Raw genomic sequence first — 23762 nt, 5'->3', positions numbered from 1 at the left:
AATGGACTATTCAGATCTAAATTGTTTTTTTCTTGAAGCCCTCTTAAACAAGCAGAAATTCACATATTAAAGGACTAAAAGAGACTTTATAGTATTACGCAGTCTTAATTACCCGAGGAAAAAGATGAAGACAGCATATGTTGTAGGTTAATCAAGGCTGTAGAATTGTTAATGTAATTGAGGGAATTTTCAGTGTAAACATCATAAAACATTACGGTTTACTGAACTGTACTTTTATATCCAAAGTCGCAATAGCAGAGTTGCAGCTAAGAGTCATTCAAAGACATCTTCAGCTACTAATGTCAAAAGTGAGTTCTGCATAGAGAAAGAAGCTTATAGATTAACTTAAAATCTAGTTTTCTGAACAGATTAATTCAATTAATCTGGTGTTAGTACTTTGGATTTTAATTTAACAAATGCAATAAATACAATGGTTCAGTAAAGTAGTACCAAACCCTATCACTGATAAAAAGAGAAAAAGAAAACTAGAGACTTTCGATAGAACTAATTCTCCTCTTCTGCTGTCCATTCTGTTTTTTTTTTTTTCCTTGCCACACTTTTCAGGAGAAAATACTTTCAGGAGAAAAGCACAGCAAGGCCCCAGAGCACTCCATCATCTTCTGCCAGGCCGAAGCAATGAAATGATGCTTCCTAAAGGACACTATTTAGGGGATTGATGAGAAGTGCATGTTATATGCATGGGGAGAGGAAAGAGGAAAATGTTCATATCTGACAAGCAACAACATTTGCAGAAACACGCCTGTATATGTATGGGGAGAAGACTGTAAATTTGAATTAAAAAGAGGAAAACTACATCTCTGAGAAACAGCAGTGTCTCTCAGAGAAAGGGAGGCGACAGAATAAGAAAGCAAGCATGTATGGTATATTCTTCACAACTAGGTAACTTGACAGATGCATACAAAACACATCAACAACATCAAATACTAATCAACCAACATTACTGTTAAGATTCAATACCAAAGTGGAAGAAACCTCCATGCAGGATCAAATACTTACCTGCTTGTGCTGCTGCAGAACTGATTATAACAGGAGTTGAGGCCACCAATCTGACTGGTGCTCCAAGGCCAGTTCTTGCTCCAGGGCCTACTACTAAGGCACCAGTCTGATCATAATAGGCAGTGGGAGCTAGTACTTGATAGCCTACACAACACAGAACACAAGAATTAGTAGTACAGCTAGTCCCATATAGTCAGCATTTCTTCTCTCCTTGAAATGTTCTGACAACAAACTACAAGGGGGAAACCAGCATTTCTGCCAAATTGCCTTAGAACGTCAACTGGACATCAAAACTAAAAACAGTGAACATTGTAAAAGAGTATGACAAAATCTTATTTAGGAATGCTCTACATACTTTTAAAAACTAGAATAACCAGCTAAATTTAGTAGCCTAAAGTTGAATTTTATTTTCAGAGTTAACAAAGTAAGTTTCTAACACCATAGCTGAAAAGGTACAGGAACAACACAACTGGCCATATTTGGATCATTATTGAATCAACTTCTTTTAGCAATTTAAAATATTCTACATTTCTCTTGTACTCCTTTGTACATTGAAAAGGTATTGAAATCTGTACAATTAAAGGGCTGAACTAAATGTAAGTTTGGCGATTCCATACATTACCTAGCCACACTTAAAAGTCCATCTACAAAACCACATTAGGAAAGGAATGCTCTATATACAGGAATACCTTCGACCAGAACAAAAATTATCTAGTTCCAGTTGGTTTCACAGAAAACAGACTGTAATCAAAGTACAATTTCATTCGGTTGACAGTTAAGAGTTGGAACTGGGGGAGAAAAAGGAGGAGGAATTGAAAAAAGGAGAAAAGCAAGCAGGAGGAAGGAAAACAGGATACAAGATATGAATGAAGGAAAGAAAAAGACAAAAAAGAGCAAAACAAAAACCCTTTATTTAGGACAAGAGCAAGAGAATTAATTTTAAAGCTCTGACACTTGATAATGAAGTAGAAGAATTGGAATAAGAATCCCTAAAAAATGGAAGACAAGAACTAGGATAATCTAAGAAAGGGTGCTGACAAGGAAAAGATAACACCATCTAATTTTTAGGTTGACTATTCTTATAAAGTAATAAAACAAAACGCAAGAGAATTTCAATATTCCTCCCATGTTCAAATATGTACTAATGCTATTAAGAAAAAAGTCAAGATTGCAAAAATCACACATCTATTTTTGTACGTGTAAAAACCAAGATTTTGCATACTATTTTAAGTCAGTTTCCATGTATGTTAAGAACTAGCTCTAGTAGAGTTCTCTCTGAAATACATACAGACCTGAACATAAAAACCTGGGCCTCTTAATTCCAGGTGAGTACCTCAATTGCCAGGCTTCCAAGTCATATTGTCTCCTCCTCAATTTCTAGAACATCTGTGTAATCTCTTTTACCTAGATGCTTTGCTCCAAAAACAGAACTGGAAACACCATCTGCCTACTGGCCTGGTGGTTACAGTACTCTGTAGGGAAGCTGGAGACACAGGTCTAAATTCTCTCCCACTAAGAAAATCTGAAGATATGAAGGTAACTCAGATAGTAACTGAACAGGACAGAGTGATGAAAATCCAGATCTTTAGGTTCAATTTACAGTTCTGGAGACGAATGCACTATACTGGTTATGAAAACTTATCATTACTATCATTCCAAACCTGTTTGTTCCCACTGCTCACTACTTGTTTTGCATTCCAGGTGCATCTACCTTCTCTTTCCCACCAACAGCACATGAAGATAGTTGTCCTCCACAGAGTTTGTCTGAAAGTCTGGCTAGTTAAAAACAACCAAAACAGATTCTTACAATTGAACTGGTTAGGCAACTTTCATTATAGGTGCCACTGCCTCTTCTGCCTACAAAACTGTGCTGTGCTGCTCCACCACCTTCACCACTAAGAAAGATTGCTACATTTCCAAGGTAGGGAAAGGTGAGAGTGACTGCTGTCTGTTTTACTGTAGTTCTGTAGAGAACACAGCATAGAATATTAGAAGACTAGTGACACAGTAGGAAAGCTCTTTATAATACCACATATGTTCCTGCATACATGAGCAATGTTTAATTACCAGTAACTACATAATTTCTACTTTTACTCATGGCCTGTTCAATTGATAATACCGTCTTGGTCCTGCCATTTGTTACTGCTGTATCATATAAACCCAGTTTTTCAGAACACAGAACTGGCTAATACTTACCAGTATTTACTCTGTCCACCTACCCTCTTCAGATGTTCAAATCCACAGATAATGCTATAGCTGTATAAAAAAGGACTGATCATATATTTACACCCTTGTGCTCATCTGAAACTAATACACATCATTTTATATTACTTCAGGCCCACAAGGTAAACAAGCCTATTTTCCAATGCAAAATACCTGGGGGAGGGACGACGGGACCAAAAAGATAACTTACACAGTATTGCATAACTTAAGTTTACTGGGATTAATACCAATGCAGTTTAATATATTAATTTTAGATTTTTCTAAAATAATTGACTAGTATGACTGCTGAATTAAAAAATGGGAGCAACCTGCACTTGCTCTTTGCACTACAAAATGCCCAATTTCTCTTGATACTTCCTTGCCACTATCTTAACTGTGATGCCACCCACAGACAGGTCATTTCAAATTAGTAATAATAAGCTAGGTCATTAGCATCAAGATACCGTCCACCATAGAAGGTTCAAGCTATGCATGAGAACTGATGCTTGCTGCTATGTTCCTAATCTCTGAAATGAATACATTCTGACCTGGAATAGGAGGCGCCTCAGCTTTCTACTCAAATCTACTAAAACAAAGCAATGTAGGACTATTTGTGAAATTGCTGAGACCTTAGTAAATGCATCTGCAGCCTCAGAGGTATAAGATTATTTGCTCTGACCTCAAAAATACAATTTCAGAGAGATCATCTCGGATCAAATAATTGAAGAACAGATCTCATAGCAAAACTTAAGTCTTCTGCTTTCCCTTCCTTCACAGTATTCTACAAACTTTGCACCCCATCCCAGAAAGGTGATGACAAAGATAAAAACTATTTTCCAGATTTCTCTCTTATTAAAGATATGGTGACTTGCCAGATCTTCTCCTCTCTAATTCCCTCTCTCCTCCTGTTTCAGTTATTACCTTTCCATCACATCATCATCTCCCTGTGACTGTGCAGTTTCCCCTCCAAATTAGCAACTACCAAAGCTCATTTCAGTGCCTTCACATTCAGCTTACTGTGGTCTTCCACTGCAACCAAAAAACATACTCTGTTTCCTAATCAGTTCCTAATCACACCTTTTATTTTAGAATTCAACTGCTCTATCTACTCTTACTGTCTCCAGAACAGCGGGGAATATGAAAGTAAACAATCTGGTTAGCGAGTACTGTGCTTTGCTGAAATGATTTCTAAATGTCTCCAAAACCACAGACTCTGAAAACTTTCTGGATTCTTTTCACACAAACCTTAAATTTTCTTAAAGAATGAGAGGAAATCTGTTCTCTTGGCTCGTGCAGCCCATTCTTAGTGTTGCTCTTATCCATCCAGTAATTTCTTCAGTGTCTTTCACTGGATACTTCACACTCTCTTCTCACATCTTTGTATGTAATACCACAAAGCTCTGCCCAGATCTCCTACTCCCTTCCCTCTATGCAACTTCCCTTGCTGATGACACCCAAACGTATGTCAGAGTTTGTCACTTGTCTCTATTCAATTTAAGTTAACAGATGTGACACTTCTTATTGCCAACTCAATTACCTGCCCCTTTTAACACTATCATCCTGACACCTCTCTCTCTCCCCACTCAGGAGCATAACCTGCAAGTCACTGTAGAGTCCTCTCTCCCTATGTAGAAAACTTACAGCTTCTCCCTTCTCAACATTCCCGAGACCCAATCACTCTCTTCTGCATACAGATTTGAAAATTTATTCAACTCTTCATCTTCAATCTTTCCTTAAATGCTGCAGTCTTTACTTCAGTCTCCCAAGCTCACCAAAACCTGAACCACTATAACCTTTTGTTTGTTCTGACAAAAGATATGCACAGCCTGATCTCTGCGCTTGTCCTCTCGCAAATTGAATTCAGAACTTACTGTCCTACTAGTAAATGATTTATACTTTCTATAGCCATTGTAACTTTGCCAATACTGTAACTCCCTGTATGTCTGGCACAATTAGATTTGACTTCTATTTCGTACTACCGGGAAGCACAGAATGCACAACCCACTGCAATGTCACACTTCAAATTCCTCTAGGTAATAACAAATGCAATGCCAATAGAAAGAAATTGTTGATTTTAATGTTTTATGCATATTTTTCAGACAACTCAATTTACACGCCCATCTGCATACTAGATGCACCACTACAGTCAGTGCTAACAGCTTCACTTGCGTGAACTCAATAAAACTAAGTTGCATCTGATCTAGCCAATGCAGTCAATGAAGCCTCCGGAGGGATTCAGCTGACCCGCCACTAGACATCTATTTTAGGGTAAGCTGAGCAGCTCTGCAGCCTCTGTACAGCAACTGCACTAGGGAGATCTCCACTGAGCACAATGGCTCCTTAGACAACTGAGGTCACATGCAGATTCCTGAATCTGGATGACTAAGCCAAGTCCAGCCGTTGTTTTTTCGTAGAAAAGAATGTATACTGATCATATTATGATGAAATTGGGAGTACCCTCTGACTTTGTCTTTCACATTTATTCAATCAGAAACTCGATTTTTTAAGAATCCTTGTTACTGAAAGACTTGCTAAATTAGGACTGGAAGAATTTAAAATGTAATTGCACAACTCCAACGCAAAAGGTATTTCACTTTTGATGGTTTTAAAAAAGCAACTGAATTTTTCTGAAAAGAGACTTAACAAAAACATTATGTGAAAAGTAACCTGATTTCAGACACTTTCTCTTTGCACTTAAAATGAGATACGTGCCTTAAGTGCTACACAAATACACCTCCCTAAATAATTAATACAGAAATACTTGAAATATCAAATTTGAAAAATAAAACAATCCCATAGTTGGAATAGCTCATTAATTTCATCCAACATGAAGGCTGTGGCAAGGAGAAAGCAGCTGGAACGATTTAAAGACAGCAGTACGGACAAGCTGAATAATATACTCTCATTTATTATCTCGCAGTGAAGCAAACTACAAATATTCTCTCGGTAAAGAATATTCAAAAGCTTAAAACTCAATTTGGACCTACACTTTCTTGTAAAACACTCAAGTCCATTGAAACAAGAATTCCACACATTTTCTGCTTGTTTATTACGTTATATGTGTTGTTTGGTGGTTACTATGTGGGGTTCACTTAATCACATTTTGGTATCTAGATGTAATTTAGTGATCTTGACGCAATTTTATAATAAGTGAATAGAAAAAGGCACCTCTGGAGCAAAACCCACTTTATCCTAAATCAGGTAACTAAAAGAGGCAGATGAATCAAGACTAAAAGTTCCTATTTCTCTTCACTAGCTACAAAGGAGCCTTAAGTATCTAGCTCAAATATAGACATCTAAAACAGTATTATGATTCCCATCTAAAATGGCTTGTGTTCATTTCATCATCCTATATCCTCCTCCTTCACCTAAAGAGAGGAATCACTAGCGCTCCCTATGAGGCACTACGAAACCAGTTTATGATGACTGAGAAAAATAAATGTCCTTTTTGTTCGTATTTTGAGCCCCATTGCCTATAAGAGTGTGGTCAGTAAGGTTGAAAGCCAGTTGCACACAATTCCTATTATAGAACAGTCTGAAATAACGTTCACAGGAATAAAGTTTTTCTCTGGCCATCCAGGCATGCAGCAGATAGGACAAAGCAGCAACCTACAATGGAAACGGAATAAAAATGTTTCTGCCCTCACAGAAAACCTCCTGGGGCTTGTAGAGGGGGAAAAAAGTCTTCCAGTCCAATCTTCACAGGACAGGCTCTTGCGTTACCAAGTTTATATATCTGACCACTCAGAATGACTTTCAATCATCTGTTTGGAGAGGGAGCCTTTTTGTGGGTTTTAAGAACTACCCTTGAATTATTTAAAATAGATAACTTTTCTTTTTGAAAGTAATGCTCTTTTTAAGTCTTCCTGTAACAAAGCAAAAAATTTGGGCTGGGTCAAGGTCTCACATGTTAATTTGTCTCAAACTAAATGTCACAGGCTTTTTACAAGGCATGGACCACTCCAGTCTTAGAGGTCCATGTCCAAAGCAAGAACTAATAAGTAACTATAAACACCACCCCACCCCACCCACACATAAAAAAGGTATAGCTAAAGCCTTTGAGGCTTTTGCAGAGATGCTTATAGCATCTCTGATACACCTCATTGTTTGCAGGCCTTATCCATGATTTGGTGAGGCGCAGAGATACCACTTGACAGGTGCTGTGACAGCACACTTTGCTGATTTCTCATTTTGGGTGAAAGAGAAAGATGCTAAAAGCTGAAGATACTACTGCATGAGAAGAAATAAAAATGGCAGTTAAAAACCAAAACAGACAAGACAAACACAAGAACCAGTCTGTTCTGCAGCTAGAGGTGTAAAATCTGATTGTGTGAGGCAAAGTGCACAGTGCAGTCCCAGAGCATCCAGCAACGAACTAACTCTGACTTCTATAGGTTGTGAGGCATTTCAAAGTAGTGCTGACAGAAGAGAGAACCTGTACAAGTAAAATGCATTTGCAGCTACCACCAACATTATCTAACTTAACTATGTAAAATCTTAACTTTCATACTGAAGAACAGCCAAGTACACTTAAATTGTTCTTGCTCAGATTATTGTACCAAACACTTAAAAGTGATGCTGAACTTCAAGCTAACACATTGTGCATTTATGACACGTGTACTGAGACTCAGAATAAATCACTCCCTGGGTAAGTCAGAAGCCATGCACACTAAAAGGATCTGAGGCTCCAAAGCTTTGGAGTGCTTCTACTTCAAGCACGTTGTGATCTTCAGAGATAATTAAGCAGTAGTTTTCTTTTAAATTTCCTAATTTTGGATTCCAAATTTTAGATTATTATATTCCACAAGTAAAAAAATTACTTTAGAAAGACAAATTAAAACTTCCTGTTGGATCAAAGTAAACCATTCAGACAACTGATGACCTTTTAAGACAGCATATAGTTACTTCATTATATGAAATTATCGTGCAAAAACCCATGATACACCTTGTGCATACATTTGTAACAACAAATACAGAGAAAATGCTCCAAATAAAAAAATGCTAGAGGAATTTCTTGTGCTCTAAGAATCCCGTGCCAGTATTTTAATCCTACCGAACAACATAAAACTATATAAAACTCAATTCTAAGCAGCTTATCATAAACATAGCAGGACTTTGATAGTTAATCTGCTATCTAATACCACCAATATTTTAACTTGCAGTGATTCTGTTAATCCACTGATAACATACATACCTGGCATGCCTGTAGCAAGACCCTGACCAAAAGCCAAAGCTGGATTTGCTGCTGCAGCTGCTGCAAGTGACTCTGCCTGCTGCCCTTGCTGACCCTGATTGGGAGTAAGTGGGCGCTGAGTTGCTCCAGCACGCAGAACCTGGAAAAGACCAATATGACACCCTTTCCTTAAAAGGTAAGAAAGCAAGCCCATTATATTATGCTAAAAAAGCTCTAAAAAAGATCTAGAACAGTTGCTTTGCATATTTGGTGCCACTTAGCTCTGAATTTCATTTTGGGAATACTCCACCTTATTGGTTTTCAAGGATATATACATGCAAAGAACAAAAGGCAGAAACTATTTTGCTGACAAATGTGACAATAAAATATCTGCCCTGCTCTGGACAGCAGAACTCATGTATGTTCCATCAATGGTAATGAGTATAAAGTAAGGAAGAAAATCTGTAAGAGTGATACGTTTATGAGCTGCATTATTATTAACCGAACACTTGTCCTTCCCTGATAAATGCATTTGTTTACATTATTTTCAGGCCATTGAATGATTTAAGTCTGAATACTTCAGACCTTGTCGTAACTCATGTAAATAATTAACGCTACACTGCCAATAGTGATGTAAAAAATGCACCCACTAAGTTTTAAGAATTCACATAACACTCCATCACCATGCAACACAGGCTTATTTTATTATGTTCTGACAGCATATCTCTGGGAATCTGACTGAAAAGCAATCTAAGTTCTTGCAACTACTCTATTCCACTTGGTTAAAATAATCTTTTCCAAGTCCAAAATAAGAGGGAAATACAATTTACAATATACCCCCACAAAATATCTTACATGTGATTTGCATAAATTGGATATTAATTTTATAGAGAAAGCAAAAAAACCACTGGAGAGATTATATACATTCAGTTATCAATGCAGTTCAATGATAACAACAATCAGCAGGAGGAAAGATCCACCTGAATATGAAAACAGTGATGAAGCTACTCTGGAACTTCATGGTAACTCAAAGTCACTTCTCATATTAAATTTATAAGAATGGCATTGAAATTAACCATATTGCTAGTAAAAACAAAAAAAGTTACATTCATTCAAGCATAAGATCATTATAAGATTTGTGTTTTTCCTTTGTAGAAAAAGGCCATTTGTTTATACTGAAAGATCATATAATGGTTTTAAAAATGCATCCAGAGTAACAATAGAAAATTAGCATTTTTTTTTAAAGTCACTTAAAGAAATGGAAATTTCAGCAAGTTCTTGTAACAATTGCTTACTCTTGATTTACCAAGGCAAAAATAATATATGGCACATGGTGATGCTGTAATACAATTATTCTGTACAGAAAAACATGCACGGCAATCCTTCTTCCCCATGAAGCAACAAAGCTACTGATTAACACCTTTATTTCCCTAGTTTTTAAAGAGACAAAGAAAAATGTGTAACATTCCATTTTTCAGCTAATTAATAAAAACAGATAAATTTTTTCCCAAACTTAAAAGAAAAAATATCCTCTTAAAATTACTAAAACATCTATTTTCATCCCTATGTTAGCTGTCTAGATTAGTTTTTAACTTTACATTAATTTTTGAATAACTGTACAGGCAGCATTATCTAGACATAAACATAACAGCACGGTAACCTGGATTAAAGCAACTATTTTTAATATTTTTTTATTTTAAAAATTGGGACTGCAAAATAAGACGAATATTTAGTATGCAGTAAAAGAATTCTTAAAGACAACGATAATCAGTAATGTAAGGAAATTGAGAAATTTTAATATTAATTTATTATTTGATACAACACAACATCTGAATTATGTAAAATTTTCTAGAAGCTGAACCTTATACACTGAAAATGTTAAGGTAAGGCTTTAAATGCACATCTCCTTTTTATGAAGAACATACCGGTTGCTGTCCCTGTTGTGCCTGTGAAGCCGCTTGCTGATTTGCTGTGGTATTTGCTGCTGCAGCTTGCTGCTGAAATAAATTGGCTGGATACACCCCCCATGGAACACCATAATACTGAGGTGGAACCACAGCAGGACCTAAAAACAAAAAACATGATTATTCCAGCTAATGCAGCTAGCTAAAATAATTATTTATATTGTTTGTAGCATCCCTCATTGATCTATCTTCTAAACGTCAAAACAGAAATCAGTATTAAAAAGAAATGAATTCCCATATTAGCCAAAATGATACATGAACACAAATAGGTTAAAGGATTCACATTAAACCATACCTTCTCTATGAAAAAATAAATACCCTTGTGAGACTCAGGTGACAAAGAAAAAAAAAAACCACCTTAAAGTAATCAAAGCTTGTATACCAAAGAACACTCAAAATCAGTTTCCATGGTTGGAAGAAAGATCATTTCAGAACATCATAGAATGAACCAAAATTCATCCTCCTGATAGTGATATACTGAAACTATGATCATCTATTATTCCTCCTTTCTGTATGCTTCCTCTGCTTATAAACACAACTATTGCCTCTGCCTCCCCTGCCTACTACATCACACTGTTCAGAATGGGCACACTGACCTCTACCAGTTTATTGATAAAGAACCCATAGGAGAGTGAGCTCTCTATATCATTGTATTGTACACATAATGCATTATGTATACATATATATAGTTTTTCTACTGCCTTTCCTGCGAAACCACCAACTGGAGATACAGGGTTTTTTTTCAAAATGTTATGTATGCTCAGGTCTGAGCACGAGCTGGGACTTGAATACTCAGTAGTGTTGTTTCACAGAGGTATCTATTAACTTTTTAAGAGATTTTCCTGGGCTTGGGGTTTATCTGTTGTCTGGGCCTTTTAGCACGCTGGAGACCATCTTTATTCTCATGCCCACTGGGAATGAGAAAACCTGGAATTAGAAAATTAATGGACCGAGTAAAAACATACAAGGAAAGGCTAGCTGTCTCATCTTTTGAAAATAATACATACTAATGTTAGACAAAACTTTATTAAGGGTAAACATTTTTAGAACAGAAGAAACTTAATTGTTGCATATAAAAGTCCAGGGGAAAGAAATACTCAGTATCCATATATAACAGAAACTGAATCACTTTACATTTTTGTGAAAATTTTCAAAACTACAATACTAATTTTCCTACAAGTCCCTCCTTCCTAGAAATATATTTACAGAGAATAAACAGGATGGATTTCAGCTTTTTTCTGATTTCATTCAGTAAAATTACCAAGATAGACACTAGAAAGTGTTCAGTTACCTGCTAGGGTAGCTGCTGCAGCTAATCCAGCTGCAGTGTATGGGTCAGTACCTGGAGGAGCAGCACTGATAATGTATGGGTTTGGCACAAAAGCAGCTGGAGCCAAGCCTGCTGAGAATACGCCTGCTACAGTAATAAACAGAGTTTAATTATAGCTAACATACTTAGCAAGCATCATCATATTCAAACCAATCAAACCACAAAGCATATCTGTTAAAATCAGAACTGCTTGTACTTTGGAAGTTTCTAAGAGCAGGTACACCATTACAGAAATCAACACTTCTCTCTCTTCTCACCAGTTCTTTCTTACTAATCCCAAGGCCTAACAGCTTTGTTTTGCTGGGTCTACAGACTCCAAGGAAATTTCTCTCATATGTATCTACCTGCCCTTATACAGAAGGGATTATTCAAAGTGGAATTTACCTTTAAGTGGAATACAACTTTAACTATCTAGAAGTTACACTAGTCTTACAACTAAACCTGTATCAGACAAATAATCTAGTGTCTTAAGTGAATCAGCCAGATAGAATGAGTCACCTGCCAGAGATATAAATCTCTTTTCACTGACAATAGGGAAAAAAATCTAACCAGATAGTTTAAATCAGATATCTGGCTTTTAAACAGCCAGTTATGAGATGCTAATCTTGCTTTCAAGAATCTAAATTTGATATAAGGATTGTAATGCAAGGAGACATGAAGGAGACAAGAAGAAGACAGAAGACACGACTTGTGGACTCACACAAACATCTCAATCTGCCATGCTTCCAGCTCTAAGACTGTCTTAGCTACATAACACTAAAGAGCTGCCACTTTTAAACACCAGCTATAGGCTGCTGATCCCTGTCTGAATAGACCTCACAATCCAGCTAAACAAGCTGGTGGGAAAACTTAACTGTCACTGCATTGCAGGAGAACATGGACACATCCCTTTGGAGATGCTGCTTCCTATTTCTGTCTGCCCTTCTGATCCCAAGAACTCTTTTTCCCTCGCAGAGGAAGGAGATCAGTGCACACACTTCAACAGCCTAGTGGTAGAGAGCGGGAAGGGCAGGAATCTTTAAATCTGGCCTACAGTGTCAGAATTTGAAGAGCTCCCTTCCTTAAATAAGGAATTGCTTCCATGTGCGTTCCAACCTCCCTCACCCCAAACACACAGCTTCTACAGTGGCAGATAAAACTGTTGTCACTGAAATATAGCCTCCTTGTTGAGTTGCCAGCACGCTAAGAACTTTATGCATTTAATTCACTGAATTACTTTAAAGGGACAGAAAAAATGCTTGCTAAAGAATAATTCCATCACAAAGAAAGGTACCCACAAGAATAAAGAGCTATCTGTTTAAAAGGTGCCATTAACAAGGAAGAATGAATTAACACAACAACTGTACAATGGTTTTTAACTGTATTATCAAAAATACTAAACTGCAATAGAATAATAGAATTGCATATTTTTGTTATTTTAGTAAATAAAGCTAGTGTTTCTATCGCTACTTATAGCGGAAAAGCTTTTTTACTTTTTTTCCCATCAAAATTCAACTATTGTGCTACACAAGCAAAAATAATCTCTTTGTATGCAACAGTTCAAAGTAGGCAAAAATTTACACAACAGAAAACTTTCTCTAAGGACAGGACAGTCTTACGCAGTCATTTTGAGCACTTTTCAGGAGAACCGCTAAAATGGGCCAATTGATCAGTATCTATTTGAATTAGAATACTGTGGGTAAAACTGAAAGGATCATACCAAAGCACCACACCCACTTTTGACAGGGATGCCTGCTGCACTTTACAAAAACCTCACCTATATGTGGCTGCTGAGCTGCAGCCAGTGCATATTGCTGCTGCTGGGCTGCTGTTAACTGTTGAACAGTCAGAGCATTAGTCCTCTGGAAAAGCTATTGGAAGAGAAAAAAAGATGCATTTCAGTTTTCAAAAGTCAGGGCTATAATATGCTGGGATTTACTTACAAAAAAAGATTTTAACCCAAGCTTCTATCCTAATAAGTTACTAAACTAGAAAATTATGCACCATTATTCTTCTAGATTAAATATACATTTATTTGCCTTTGACTAAGTCACAGACCAAACAAAATTAAATGCATTATATGCTTAAATGACTGGTTATCAAAGAGGATAATGCACAACTTAAAGGACCAATTTGGCATGTTTTCAAGTCCAGTACTAACCTGCTGCTGCGAATTGTAGTCAAAAAGTCCTACAGTAGCTCCTGAAGAGTCCATTTGTACCTGATTGCCAGGATAGTCAAACTGTAGAGAATCAAGACCAACTTGTTCCATGGCATCTAGATTCTGATTTTCTGGATTTGAAAATTCTTCTACCAGAGGCTTGTGGGCTGTAGGATTAGGAAGTGGACCTAATCCTTCTGTGGTGCTGGGATTGGGGCCCAAGCGTTCAGCTACTTCTGTTGGGGAGGCTTGTCGACTTCCAGGGGTACGACTGTTTAGAAGAAATTCAAGACAGACTCTTCAGTCTTAAATAAAGCTGTCCATGGACAGAGTACAGCATTTCTATTTTAAAAGGATCTCTGAACTCAGAGACTTTACAAAGGGAAGTGACAGACTGATTTTAACCAACATGTATTGATGGCTCAAGATAAAGGACACATTTCATTTCAAAGCATATATTTTATTTATTTTTTTAAACTTTAAGACTATACAGCTCTTCAAATCACTGTGAGAAAAACAAACTATAATCTTTGAGGCTGTTTTGAGTGAAATGGAGTGAACTGTGGTCACCTGTAACTTTTGGGATGGCTCTTTATTGCATTTTGGAAGTGACAGGAATTATTAGAAAACATATTGAAGAAAGTTCAAACGGAAAAACAGAACAAAAAAGGAAATGGCTACGTACATCTCATGCCAAAGGAGAAAAAGAGACAATAAAACTTCAACTGGAAGAGGCAAACATGCAATATCACAAGTATCTTTCACATCTCAAAAGCAAACAATATATTTTTTACCTTAAGTAAAATGGACTAATAACTGCCTCATTTAGCATTTGACTAAAACATTTCATTTCCTACACAACTCATTTAACAGACTACACTACACCTGATGATTGCTTAGGGGGAAAAAAGTGTTCCTAATATAATCCCATTGATTCCATCTCAGTTTCCCTAAGAATAAATATAGCTTGTTGTTGCAGAAGAAAATCTTTAGGATGGAGCAAAACGTATGTGTTTGATTTCTGTTGACAATGAGATAGAGATATGGAGCTGGAAATCGTTTACTATGCCAAACCCCTGAAAGTTCAGTTTCCAAATATGAACGGCTGGTGGTGACTGAGATGCAGATAGCTACACTTACACATCTCTAAGTGCACTAGTGTTTAAATTCCCATCAGAGGGGATGAAAATCTAATCAATACCATTGACAGAGCCTAGACAGCAACTCAACTGACCAGTCACTAGGTGTTTACTTTAGGGTAAAAGCTAAATTGTTCTCTTGTCTCCATCAGCTGTATTGACTACATCCCCACTGACTACAGGGGAATCTCTGTGCACCCATAAACACTTACAGGCAAACACCTGAAGTGAGATATCAACAGATTCCCAATATTATGTTTGGTTAGATTTAGGGTACCTTAATTTGGAGTGGTATCCCACCTCCTGTGTCAGGCCATATTGTTTAGACTACCAATTTTTACTGGCAAAAATCTAAGTCAACTACTAGGAAGGAGTCATGTGAGAGAATCTATGATCCCTTAACAGCATTACTGTATTGGCAGAACTCGATAATTATATATTGTTTCTCAGGAAACATACAACTTCCAGTTAAGTTTGCTTTATTTGTGAAAACTGGGCTCAAATACAAAATGCCATCTTGCAGGATGAAACTACATTTATTCCAGCAGCACACTGCCAGAGCAGTACGGTATACTGCTAACTCTAGGACAGAGACACTACTGTTTTCCTCCCTCTTCAGGGCTCCAAAGTTGAAGTATCTGTTCCTCACTGGAGCACAAGATTAATGCAAAGAAATCTGCTAGTATTTATGTATTTGCTGATACCAACTCTAAAGACTGTATAGCTAGAAAGCAGTCTTTTATTGAGTTTATTCAGCAATACTGTATGATTACTACTTTGGACAAAATACTTCAAAGATAAAGCAGCTACGCTAGGTATTTTTAAATGTAACAACCAACCTCATGATGATCATCTATAACATACTGTCTACCATCTAAGTATCCTAGCTAGCAACCACATCTTACTCAACGTACAAAACTTGAGTTTGGAGCTGTGTAAGATTCCTTATTCTACTCAAGTGACATACAGTATCAACAAAGTGAAGAACAAAGTAAAACAGGCAGTTATTTCAGGACATACTTTAGTTTAAAAAAGCTGTAAGTACAATAAAAATACAAGGAGGAGGACAGGACAAAGTTTCTTTGTTAATACTTATGGTTAGCTAACATAGGTTGCTCCTTATATTGGTGCTGTTCTGTTGCTATAGTTAAAGTTGTGTCAATACTTCAATTATAAACCTCTGTCTGGAGGGCTTTATACCACCACTTTATACAGCCCATTTAAATTAGATGACTTTTTTTTTTTTTGAGAGGTTTACTGGCTTTGGATGCTTTTTTGCACTTGTGTATTTTTTAATAATTTCTCTCTTTAAATAATACAAAAAGGTACTTCGCAAGCAACTATTTCAAAATTGAAATAGATACTGGTAAAGAAAAGTAGGACAAAATTTATTCTGCATTTTCTACATATAATATTGAAGGCAACTTTGTTTTTTGTGCATATTGCAGCATGCATCCGAAAGGAGCTAATTTGAGGTCTCTAATATGCTTGGTATTACATTCTTTTCAGTAACATGTCTTGAAAAACAGACTTGAAGAATCCCTCCTTAGCCTCAGGTAAATACGTTTTTTTTTTTTAAAGGGTAGGAAATACTTACGTATGGGATTCAAACATGCATTTTAATATACTTGTTCAATTATGAACTAATGAAACCACAACTATTTGGTCACATTCATCACATTAATACAAAGTTATGAGCAGCACTCTAGTTTTCTGATCTTGTTAATTCTTCTGTATGACAGTTACAAATGCATCACAGTCATTTAAAAACAAAGATTAGTCCTTTAAAAATACCCAATTTAAAATGCAGTTTAGCATTAGGAAAAAACAGGCTGGCTGTGCTGTCATATAGGAGTTCACAGTTCAAAAGCTCGAGCTTGGTCCAATTTTTTTTTCCCTAAGAAAACAACCAAACCACAACATCATTCTATACTGTGAATAGTGACATTTAACTATGTGAATAGGGAAATACATTGTTTCTCCTTAGTCAAATAAATGCTTTCTGTAAAGACTTTTGTGGGGAAATAATTGTGTTAGGCTGTGGTACCCACTAGCAAAATCAGAAGGAAATCAAAATTCTGTAGGACTTACTCTCTACAACAACAATCAGATGCAAAAGTATCTGTACTGAGTATTAAAAGAAGCAGCGAGAGAAAGGAATTTAGTTTGAAATTAAAAGGGTTAAAGTTTTTATCCCTCTTTAATTTACCACATTTTGAAGGTACCCATTTACTTTGAATAATTACTATATTAAGATGAATTTGTCTCATGAGAAGTGACACACACATTAATGACATCCTAAGAAACATGTGGCACAGTGGGAAAGGGAGGACGTGAGGTAGGAAGAATCAGTCTGCAGCTGGATAATGTTTAAAGCTGACACACAAACCAGAACTATAATAATGCCCTTAAGAGACATGCTCGTCTTCTTGAGAAACAGTTAAAAGCTTACTTAAAATCTTTGCAATCGGCATCCATTCCATTTGGCAAACCTCTGCCATTTATTTTAGTAACATCCTCATCATCTCCTTGTTTAAGATCTCTGTTTTTGTCCTCCTCAAACGGAGAAGCCTTGCCTTTCTGATCTCCTTTCTCAGGTCCATCTGTTTCAGCATCTCTAGTGCCCTGAGGAAAAAGAATCTGTTTGATTCTGAATATTGAACAGAACACAATAGGAGCACCACAAGGTGACCTAATTCTACACTACAGTGCACGTAAACAATACAAACAGTTTGTTTTCAATGAAATTGCATTTCGTGGGTAACTTGGTCATCAAGTTTCAACCACATGCAATTAGTAACTGCCAAAATGTGAAAAGGAATGCCAAGATTTATAATGGAAGAGCTAACTCAACCTTAACTATAGCGGTGCTGTTAAAGCAGTAACACTTCAAATTAGATAAAGTTTATTTTATATAGTTAAAACATCTAGTACAAAACAAACCCATATGGAAACATACAATAGGAAGATCTAGAATAAAGCCCATCACACAGTTTAAATTAAGCTATTTGCAATCTTTTTCCTACCTTTATTTAAAGGTGTTAGAAAAGTACGTTTTTTTAAGACAGCTATTTAGTCAAGATTCCCAAACCACTTCCCTCTTCTGCCCCCTCCAAACAAGGAAGACAGACAGATAGCAACTACACACCTCCTTCTAAAGAGAAGAATTAAAAAAGGAAAATGGACAAATAGAGTAGAAAATATAACCATGTAAGACAGTAAGACCACAGTAGGTAACTAGGCAAGCTTAACACACGCTGCATTACTTACAAAAGCTCCTTTCCTAAACCGGGAATCCAATTTATCAGCTGGAGAGGAACTTAACACATATTCTACCATGCTCACTCCAAGGCCGCCACTTTCTGATCGTGGAGACAATACAGCATTTACTTCACTGTTGCCATGAAAACCCTGTCCAGGCTTTCTCTGTACCATAATAGGTTGGGACATAGAATGGTCTGTTAAAAACAAACAAATAAATAAAACTATTGGCTTTTTTTAAATACAACTTGTAATGTGTTTGCATTTCATTACAGAGGCAATATTAAACAAGACCAAAATTAAATAAAAAATGTCAAATCCCAGTTTCAAGAAGCGTTACTGGCACATGACTACCAGCGCAGTATACATTTTCACAATTAAAATGAAAGGAAAATAAAATTTAATACACAATTAAAATTTATAATACTAGTTTACTTTGAAATAACATTTAGTAAACTTGACTGATTTTTCAATACATATACATCAATCACTTACGAGGAGTTCCCCATGCAGTCTCTCTCCACTCATCACCAAGGAATATCCCTTTTTGTCCATCTTTTGCCGAATCATCAGGTTCCCAAAACTTTTTGGCAGGTAAAAGCTGTTCCAAAAGAGAAAACAGCTTTATTTAAAATATGTTTATAAATGGGCAAAAAATACCAATACTATTAAGAGGATATGCAAGTAATTCATTTTAGATACCAAAGTCAGCTTTACATAAGGAAGCATGCATTGCCAAGGAATAATCATAAACACTTAAAACTTACTGAAGGTGATGCTGTGTAAAGAAATTGCTCAAGTGACCCCAACAAGACTGAGATTCTGAAGTTATGAGACAGATATAGAATATAGAAGCAGCTGTCAAAAAAGCTAATCAAATTAATCCCTGGTGTTAAAGCAACCAAATCCTCTCAGAAACTTTAACTAACACTGCTTTCTATTCCATGTTGGCTCAAAAGCTTGGACTTTAACTAATACGATCATGAAAATCAGAAACAGCAGCAGTTCATTGTAACGTTCTGTTCACTTAAAAATGCATCATGTTCCAAATTTTAGAAAGCGACTAACACACATGGTGGCAAGTCAGCTCCTTTAGACCATAGGGATCTGCTGGTTACAAATCTGTGACATTCAAATTTGAAGTTCCACATAGCAACAATTTCATTTAGCTATATGATTTTTTTTCTTTACTACTTCTAAAGTGGAAAAAGTTTCAAGTTAGATCAGTATCACTTCCTGTACTGTCTTTGAGGACAGAAAACTCAGTGCGACATGACAGAAGCACCGCACAAACAAAAATACCTCAACTGTCAGCATTCTTTTTACTTTTATTTTACTACTTTTACTTTATTCCTCTAACTTTTCCCATCAGTAGCAGTACAACTGCCAAACTCCACCTATCACATTTTCTCTTGAATATGTAATTAAAAAACTATTCTCAGACTATATATTACATACTTTACAAGGTCCATCAACTGAAACTACAATGAAAACAACTTGCAAAAAAAATAGGGAAGAGCTCTGAAGACAGCATCGTAATCCATCACATTCTGCAAAATGTAATGTTCAGTTTAAAATTTTAAATTTTGTGAATTTAGGAAAAAAATGTAATCTGATAAAGCTTTGTTTGCAATAAATGAGTACATTCTGGAGCTTTGATTCTCCTGTTACTTAAGTGACTAAAAAATCCTTCTGAATTTCACAGCTGCTTAGTATAAGCCTTGATGAAACTACTAACAAGAATATTTTTTAGGTATTTCTTAATGTAGCACTGAAAGAGCTCATGAAAACAGCTTAAAGAAGAGGATAAGACTGTCATTAACAGGCCACAATATTAACACTGAAACAGAGGAGACAAGAGCTCCTCTGGAGTAACTTAAGGATTGCCGATTGCTGTTTTTCTGTGCTGCCCAGACCTCTTACCAGAAACAAAGCATTTTGACTAGCTAACCTACTGAAATCCCTGGGTTCCTTACATAAATTCATTAACACAGAAGGACTCGGGGTGGAGGATGATAAACAGGCAAAGCTCAACAAAACTATAGGAGAGTATTATGCTTGCAAGAGTGTTATACTGTCATTACCTGCCCTGACAGAGATGCCCACTTTCTCAATGCATGTCAACCAAACACACTTTTGGAGCACCAGGATATTAAGTTTACCCCGAATTTAAGGGATGAAGTTAGCCATCAGAGAACAGAGAAATAAATTAATGGAATCTTACAACTGCAGTTCAACTAAAAGCAAAAGATTATATATTTCAGATCAGCCTATGAAATCTACTCATCCTTTTTAGCTTTATATTGTAACAAGTTTGCAATACTACTCATTTTTCACTTTGGAGGACAGTGGTAGAACAGAAAGCAAGCATTTCATGATTATCTATGAAACCTTGGTTTTGAGAAAGATAATAACGTTTCATGTTAAATGCAGTCTAAGACAAGTTCAAATATGTGTCCAGCTGAGATGAGAGCGATGAGAAATACAGAAGTGAAGGTGTCACAACCTAACAACCATGTCAGAATAAAACAGATCACGTAGTATCTTGCGTCATAAAATAAGCATCACCTTAAAGTATGCTTACCCTGAAATTAGTAAATTCCACTATCAGACAGGTGTTCAGAGAACACAGTGTTAAGAACATAGGCAAATTTAGAGCAGAACACACTGCAATACTGGTTTTGATTTCAAAACTCATTTGCAGGATTTCTATTGGAAGAAAAAACTGACCACTGGTAGAAAGCAGCAATAATCCTCACTGCAAAAGTACAGGTTGTTTTGGGGAGGGGGGTGTTGGTTTTTTGTTGTTGTTGTTTGGGTTTTTTTTTTTTTAGGTTTGCTTTGGTTTCTTGTTTTTTGTGGGGTTTTTGTTTGTTTTTTAACTACACACTCTCAAATTCCAGATATATTCAACTGCTTGCAGTCTTCATGTATTCTGGTACACGAAGAATACAGAATATCTGTAACACAAAACATAATGCATCATCTATACCTCAAGAGGCTAAATTTAAACTGTATCCTACTGAAGATCAAACAGTTTTACAGAAAAAGTTTTCATTTAAATTTCTACAAACCAAAATTGTCCCTCAAATACTTAAATAAATGGAATTTTTTAAAATTTACAATTTTGCACCTCCCTGAGGGTCAGCGATTTAGATTTATTATTTACTTATTTTTGACAGATGATGGATATGACACACACTATGCTCTTTTTAAAGGTACGCTTCAGCTATTGGATTGCCATATAAGTGAGCACCCCTTGCAGCTGTCAACTATTTCACTGAGGAACTCAAAAAAGAGTACTTTTCAGAAAAACAAAACAAGTGTGTTCCTCTTTAACAGACAACAAAAACCCTCCACTTTATTAGTTCTACTGAAAAAGACTTAATCAAGAAGTCATCACAAATTAATACAAGTAGCTAAAATCATCGTGCTTTACCCTTTGATAACATGCGTTTTGCTCAATACTTCCTGCATTTAATCCAATAAAAAGGAAACCTTACAAAGATACATCCAATCCTAATTCAAAACAGTGGAAAAGATTGCCATATTTCTTACTAAGCTCTTCCAACAGTATGCTAAGAAGTGTCTCTTTCAGTATCAGCACTGATCCCCGTTATGTCTCTGCCAGATGAACAAAGCCCTTGTCTCACATAGATAATAACCAATTATGCTAAAGCTGCCTCTTAACCAGCTCTCCGATAAGTAACTGCACAGTCTTGACTACTGGCTCTTGAATTAAGGACTTTTTAAAAATTTAAGATCAGAAGTTATTCCTACAGAGCCTTCTACAATTTCTCTGATTGAAGTTTTGACACCAGAAACGGATACATTGTCCCTAACCTGAAATTTGTGTGTGCTTTGACCCTGTAAGTTTCTGTAAGAACAGACATTATCAAAAAAAGACTTAGTTTTATATCCGGTTTGGCAATTAATTCTATGTGTGCCTGTATTAGGTCACACTAAAGGTCCTGAAGCCCACTATGCTGGCCCTGAAATAGCAAACAACAGATGCCTAGAGAAGAGAAATAGCACCATGTGTCAGTATTTCTTCAGAATATTACCACAACCTTAAGGGTCATTATAGCTTTTGGGAGCTGGAGCCAGAAGAATCATAGCTGATCTACCAGCTAAAATTTTAGGAGACATTTAGAGAAAGACACCTGCAATACAGCAGATCTCTTGCTAATAAAACTTTAGTCTGTTTCTTTACAGAATAAATTAACAAAGAATTGCAAGACAGAAACAGATCAAGCAAACCATATCTCTGGCTCATGTTATGCTGTCCTATTCCTGATACTGATTGATACCAGGCTCCATCTGAATGCAGCTCAGATGGATAGCTTAACAGAAGGATTTCCAGTACATATTATTTCCAAAATGTGTTATGGTACAATGAAAACAGATTTCATACTATATCCCTTTACATTAGCACATGGAAGAGATACTTGCTTGAGGACTCAAGACAATCCTGATTTTAGTAATGATATGAACAGCATCAGCTTCCTAATGTCAAGTATTGATTCCCAACTGGGGGAAAAAAAGACCAAGAAGGATTAGAATTATGAACAAGAAATTAATTTCAGTTCAGAGAAAAATCTATCGAGACAGAGAAAATGAGGAAGAGAACAACTTCCCAATAGCTAGAAGCAGATCACTTAGCTCCCTTTCACACCTTTCAAAGCAGACAGACATAAGAACATACAACTACCAATTCTAGCTTACAAGGGTATTTATGAGGACATTTCCTTTAATATTTTGGAAGGTTATAATCAAAAAGAAGGTTAAAACAGCCATGGAATCTATTCTAGAACTACTTCATTGTTGTGCAATACATTAAGAAAATTACTGAGTAAGTCAACCTAGCTATGTGAACCTGTGTTACCTCAAGATACCTGGAAGATACCGTTGGAATGAAAGACATAATAACCTAGTAAGTGCAAGATCACAATATAGTATCAATTTCTGATGCTATATTAATGTATCAGAACGCTGGCTTTTTGTATGTGGATTTTTTTTTTCTTTTTTAGAGCATCTTCACAGATCCACAGAATACCATGAAAACAAACAAAGTCATAATCATGCATAAGTATCTCCCTCAATCTGAGATAACCTAAAACGAAGATCTGTATGAGCAGTCATATATACCTTAATTCCTAGGCATTTATGCCATCCTTCACTTCCACTGCTTTCAGCCTTTCAGACTACTTCGTGGGTGGCAAAAGAACAAACACCAATATGAATTTTACCCATCCACTCTATCACGCCATTGCTACTATCACAGATACCTTACTAACACCTTTACCTTTCAAAAGGAGTTTTAAGTGCTGGGGAGGCAGGGGGAAGCAAGCATATCCAATGTGGCTACTCAGCTTTCTAAAGAACAGGGCTTCATCTATTATTGCTTTTTCAAATGGGAGATGGCTCAAGAAAGTCAACATGGAACCCTGGATGAAGCAAAAATTGATGAAAAGCCAACTGATTGGTTAAATGCTTCATTCAAGTAAAAAAAAAAAAATCAAGTAAGACTAGCCTT

The 23762-nt window shown here is 36.3% G+C and overlaps 1 protein-coding gene across 10 annotated transcripts in view; it reads right to left on the bottom strand.

The window, feature by feature from the left end:
* The window catches only part of PUM2 (pumilio RNA binding family member 2), a 77187-nt gene that overhangs the window by 23381 nt on the left and 30044 nt on the right, over positions 1-23762 (bottom strand). For 7 of the 10 annotated variants that reach the window (XM_075497855.1, XM_075497853.1, XM_075497858.1 and 4 more), the window contains exons 3-11: positions 18722-18827; positions 18236-18423; positions 17418-17590; positions 13827-14097; positions 13443-13536; positions 11648-11773; positions 10318-10457; positions 8414-8552; positions 1018-1161 (exon numbers count right to left, since the gene is read on the bottom strand). In XM_075497855.1, the coding sequence (XP_075353970.1) occupies positions 1018-1161; positions 8414-8552; positions 10318-10457; positions 11648-11773; positions 13443-13536; positions 13827-14097; positions 17418-17590; positions 18236-18423; positions 18722-18827 (1381 nt within the window). The remainder of the gene's footprint in view (positions 1-1017; positions 1162-8413; positions 8553-10317; positions 10458-11647; positions 11774-13442; positions 13537-13826; positions 14098-17417; positions 17591-18235; positions 18424-18721; positions 18828-23762) is intronic. The other 3 variants (XM_075497857.1, XM_075497859.1, XM_075497860.1) reach the window with 2 other exon arrangements.

Source organism: Mycteria americana, chromosome 3 (assembly GCF_035582795.1).
Source record: "Mycteria americana isolate JAX WOST 10 ecotype Jacksonville Zoo and Gardens chromosome 3, USCA_MyAme_1.0, whole genome shotgun sequence".
Lineage (NCBI taxonomy): Eukaryota > Metazoa > Chordata > Aves > Ciconiiformes > Ciconiidae > Mycteria > Mycteria americana.
This window is presented reverse-complemented; position numbering and strand designations above follow the sequence as displayed.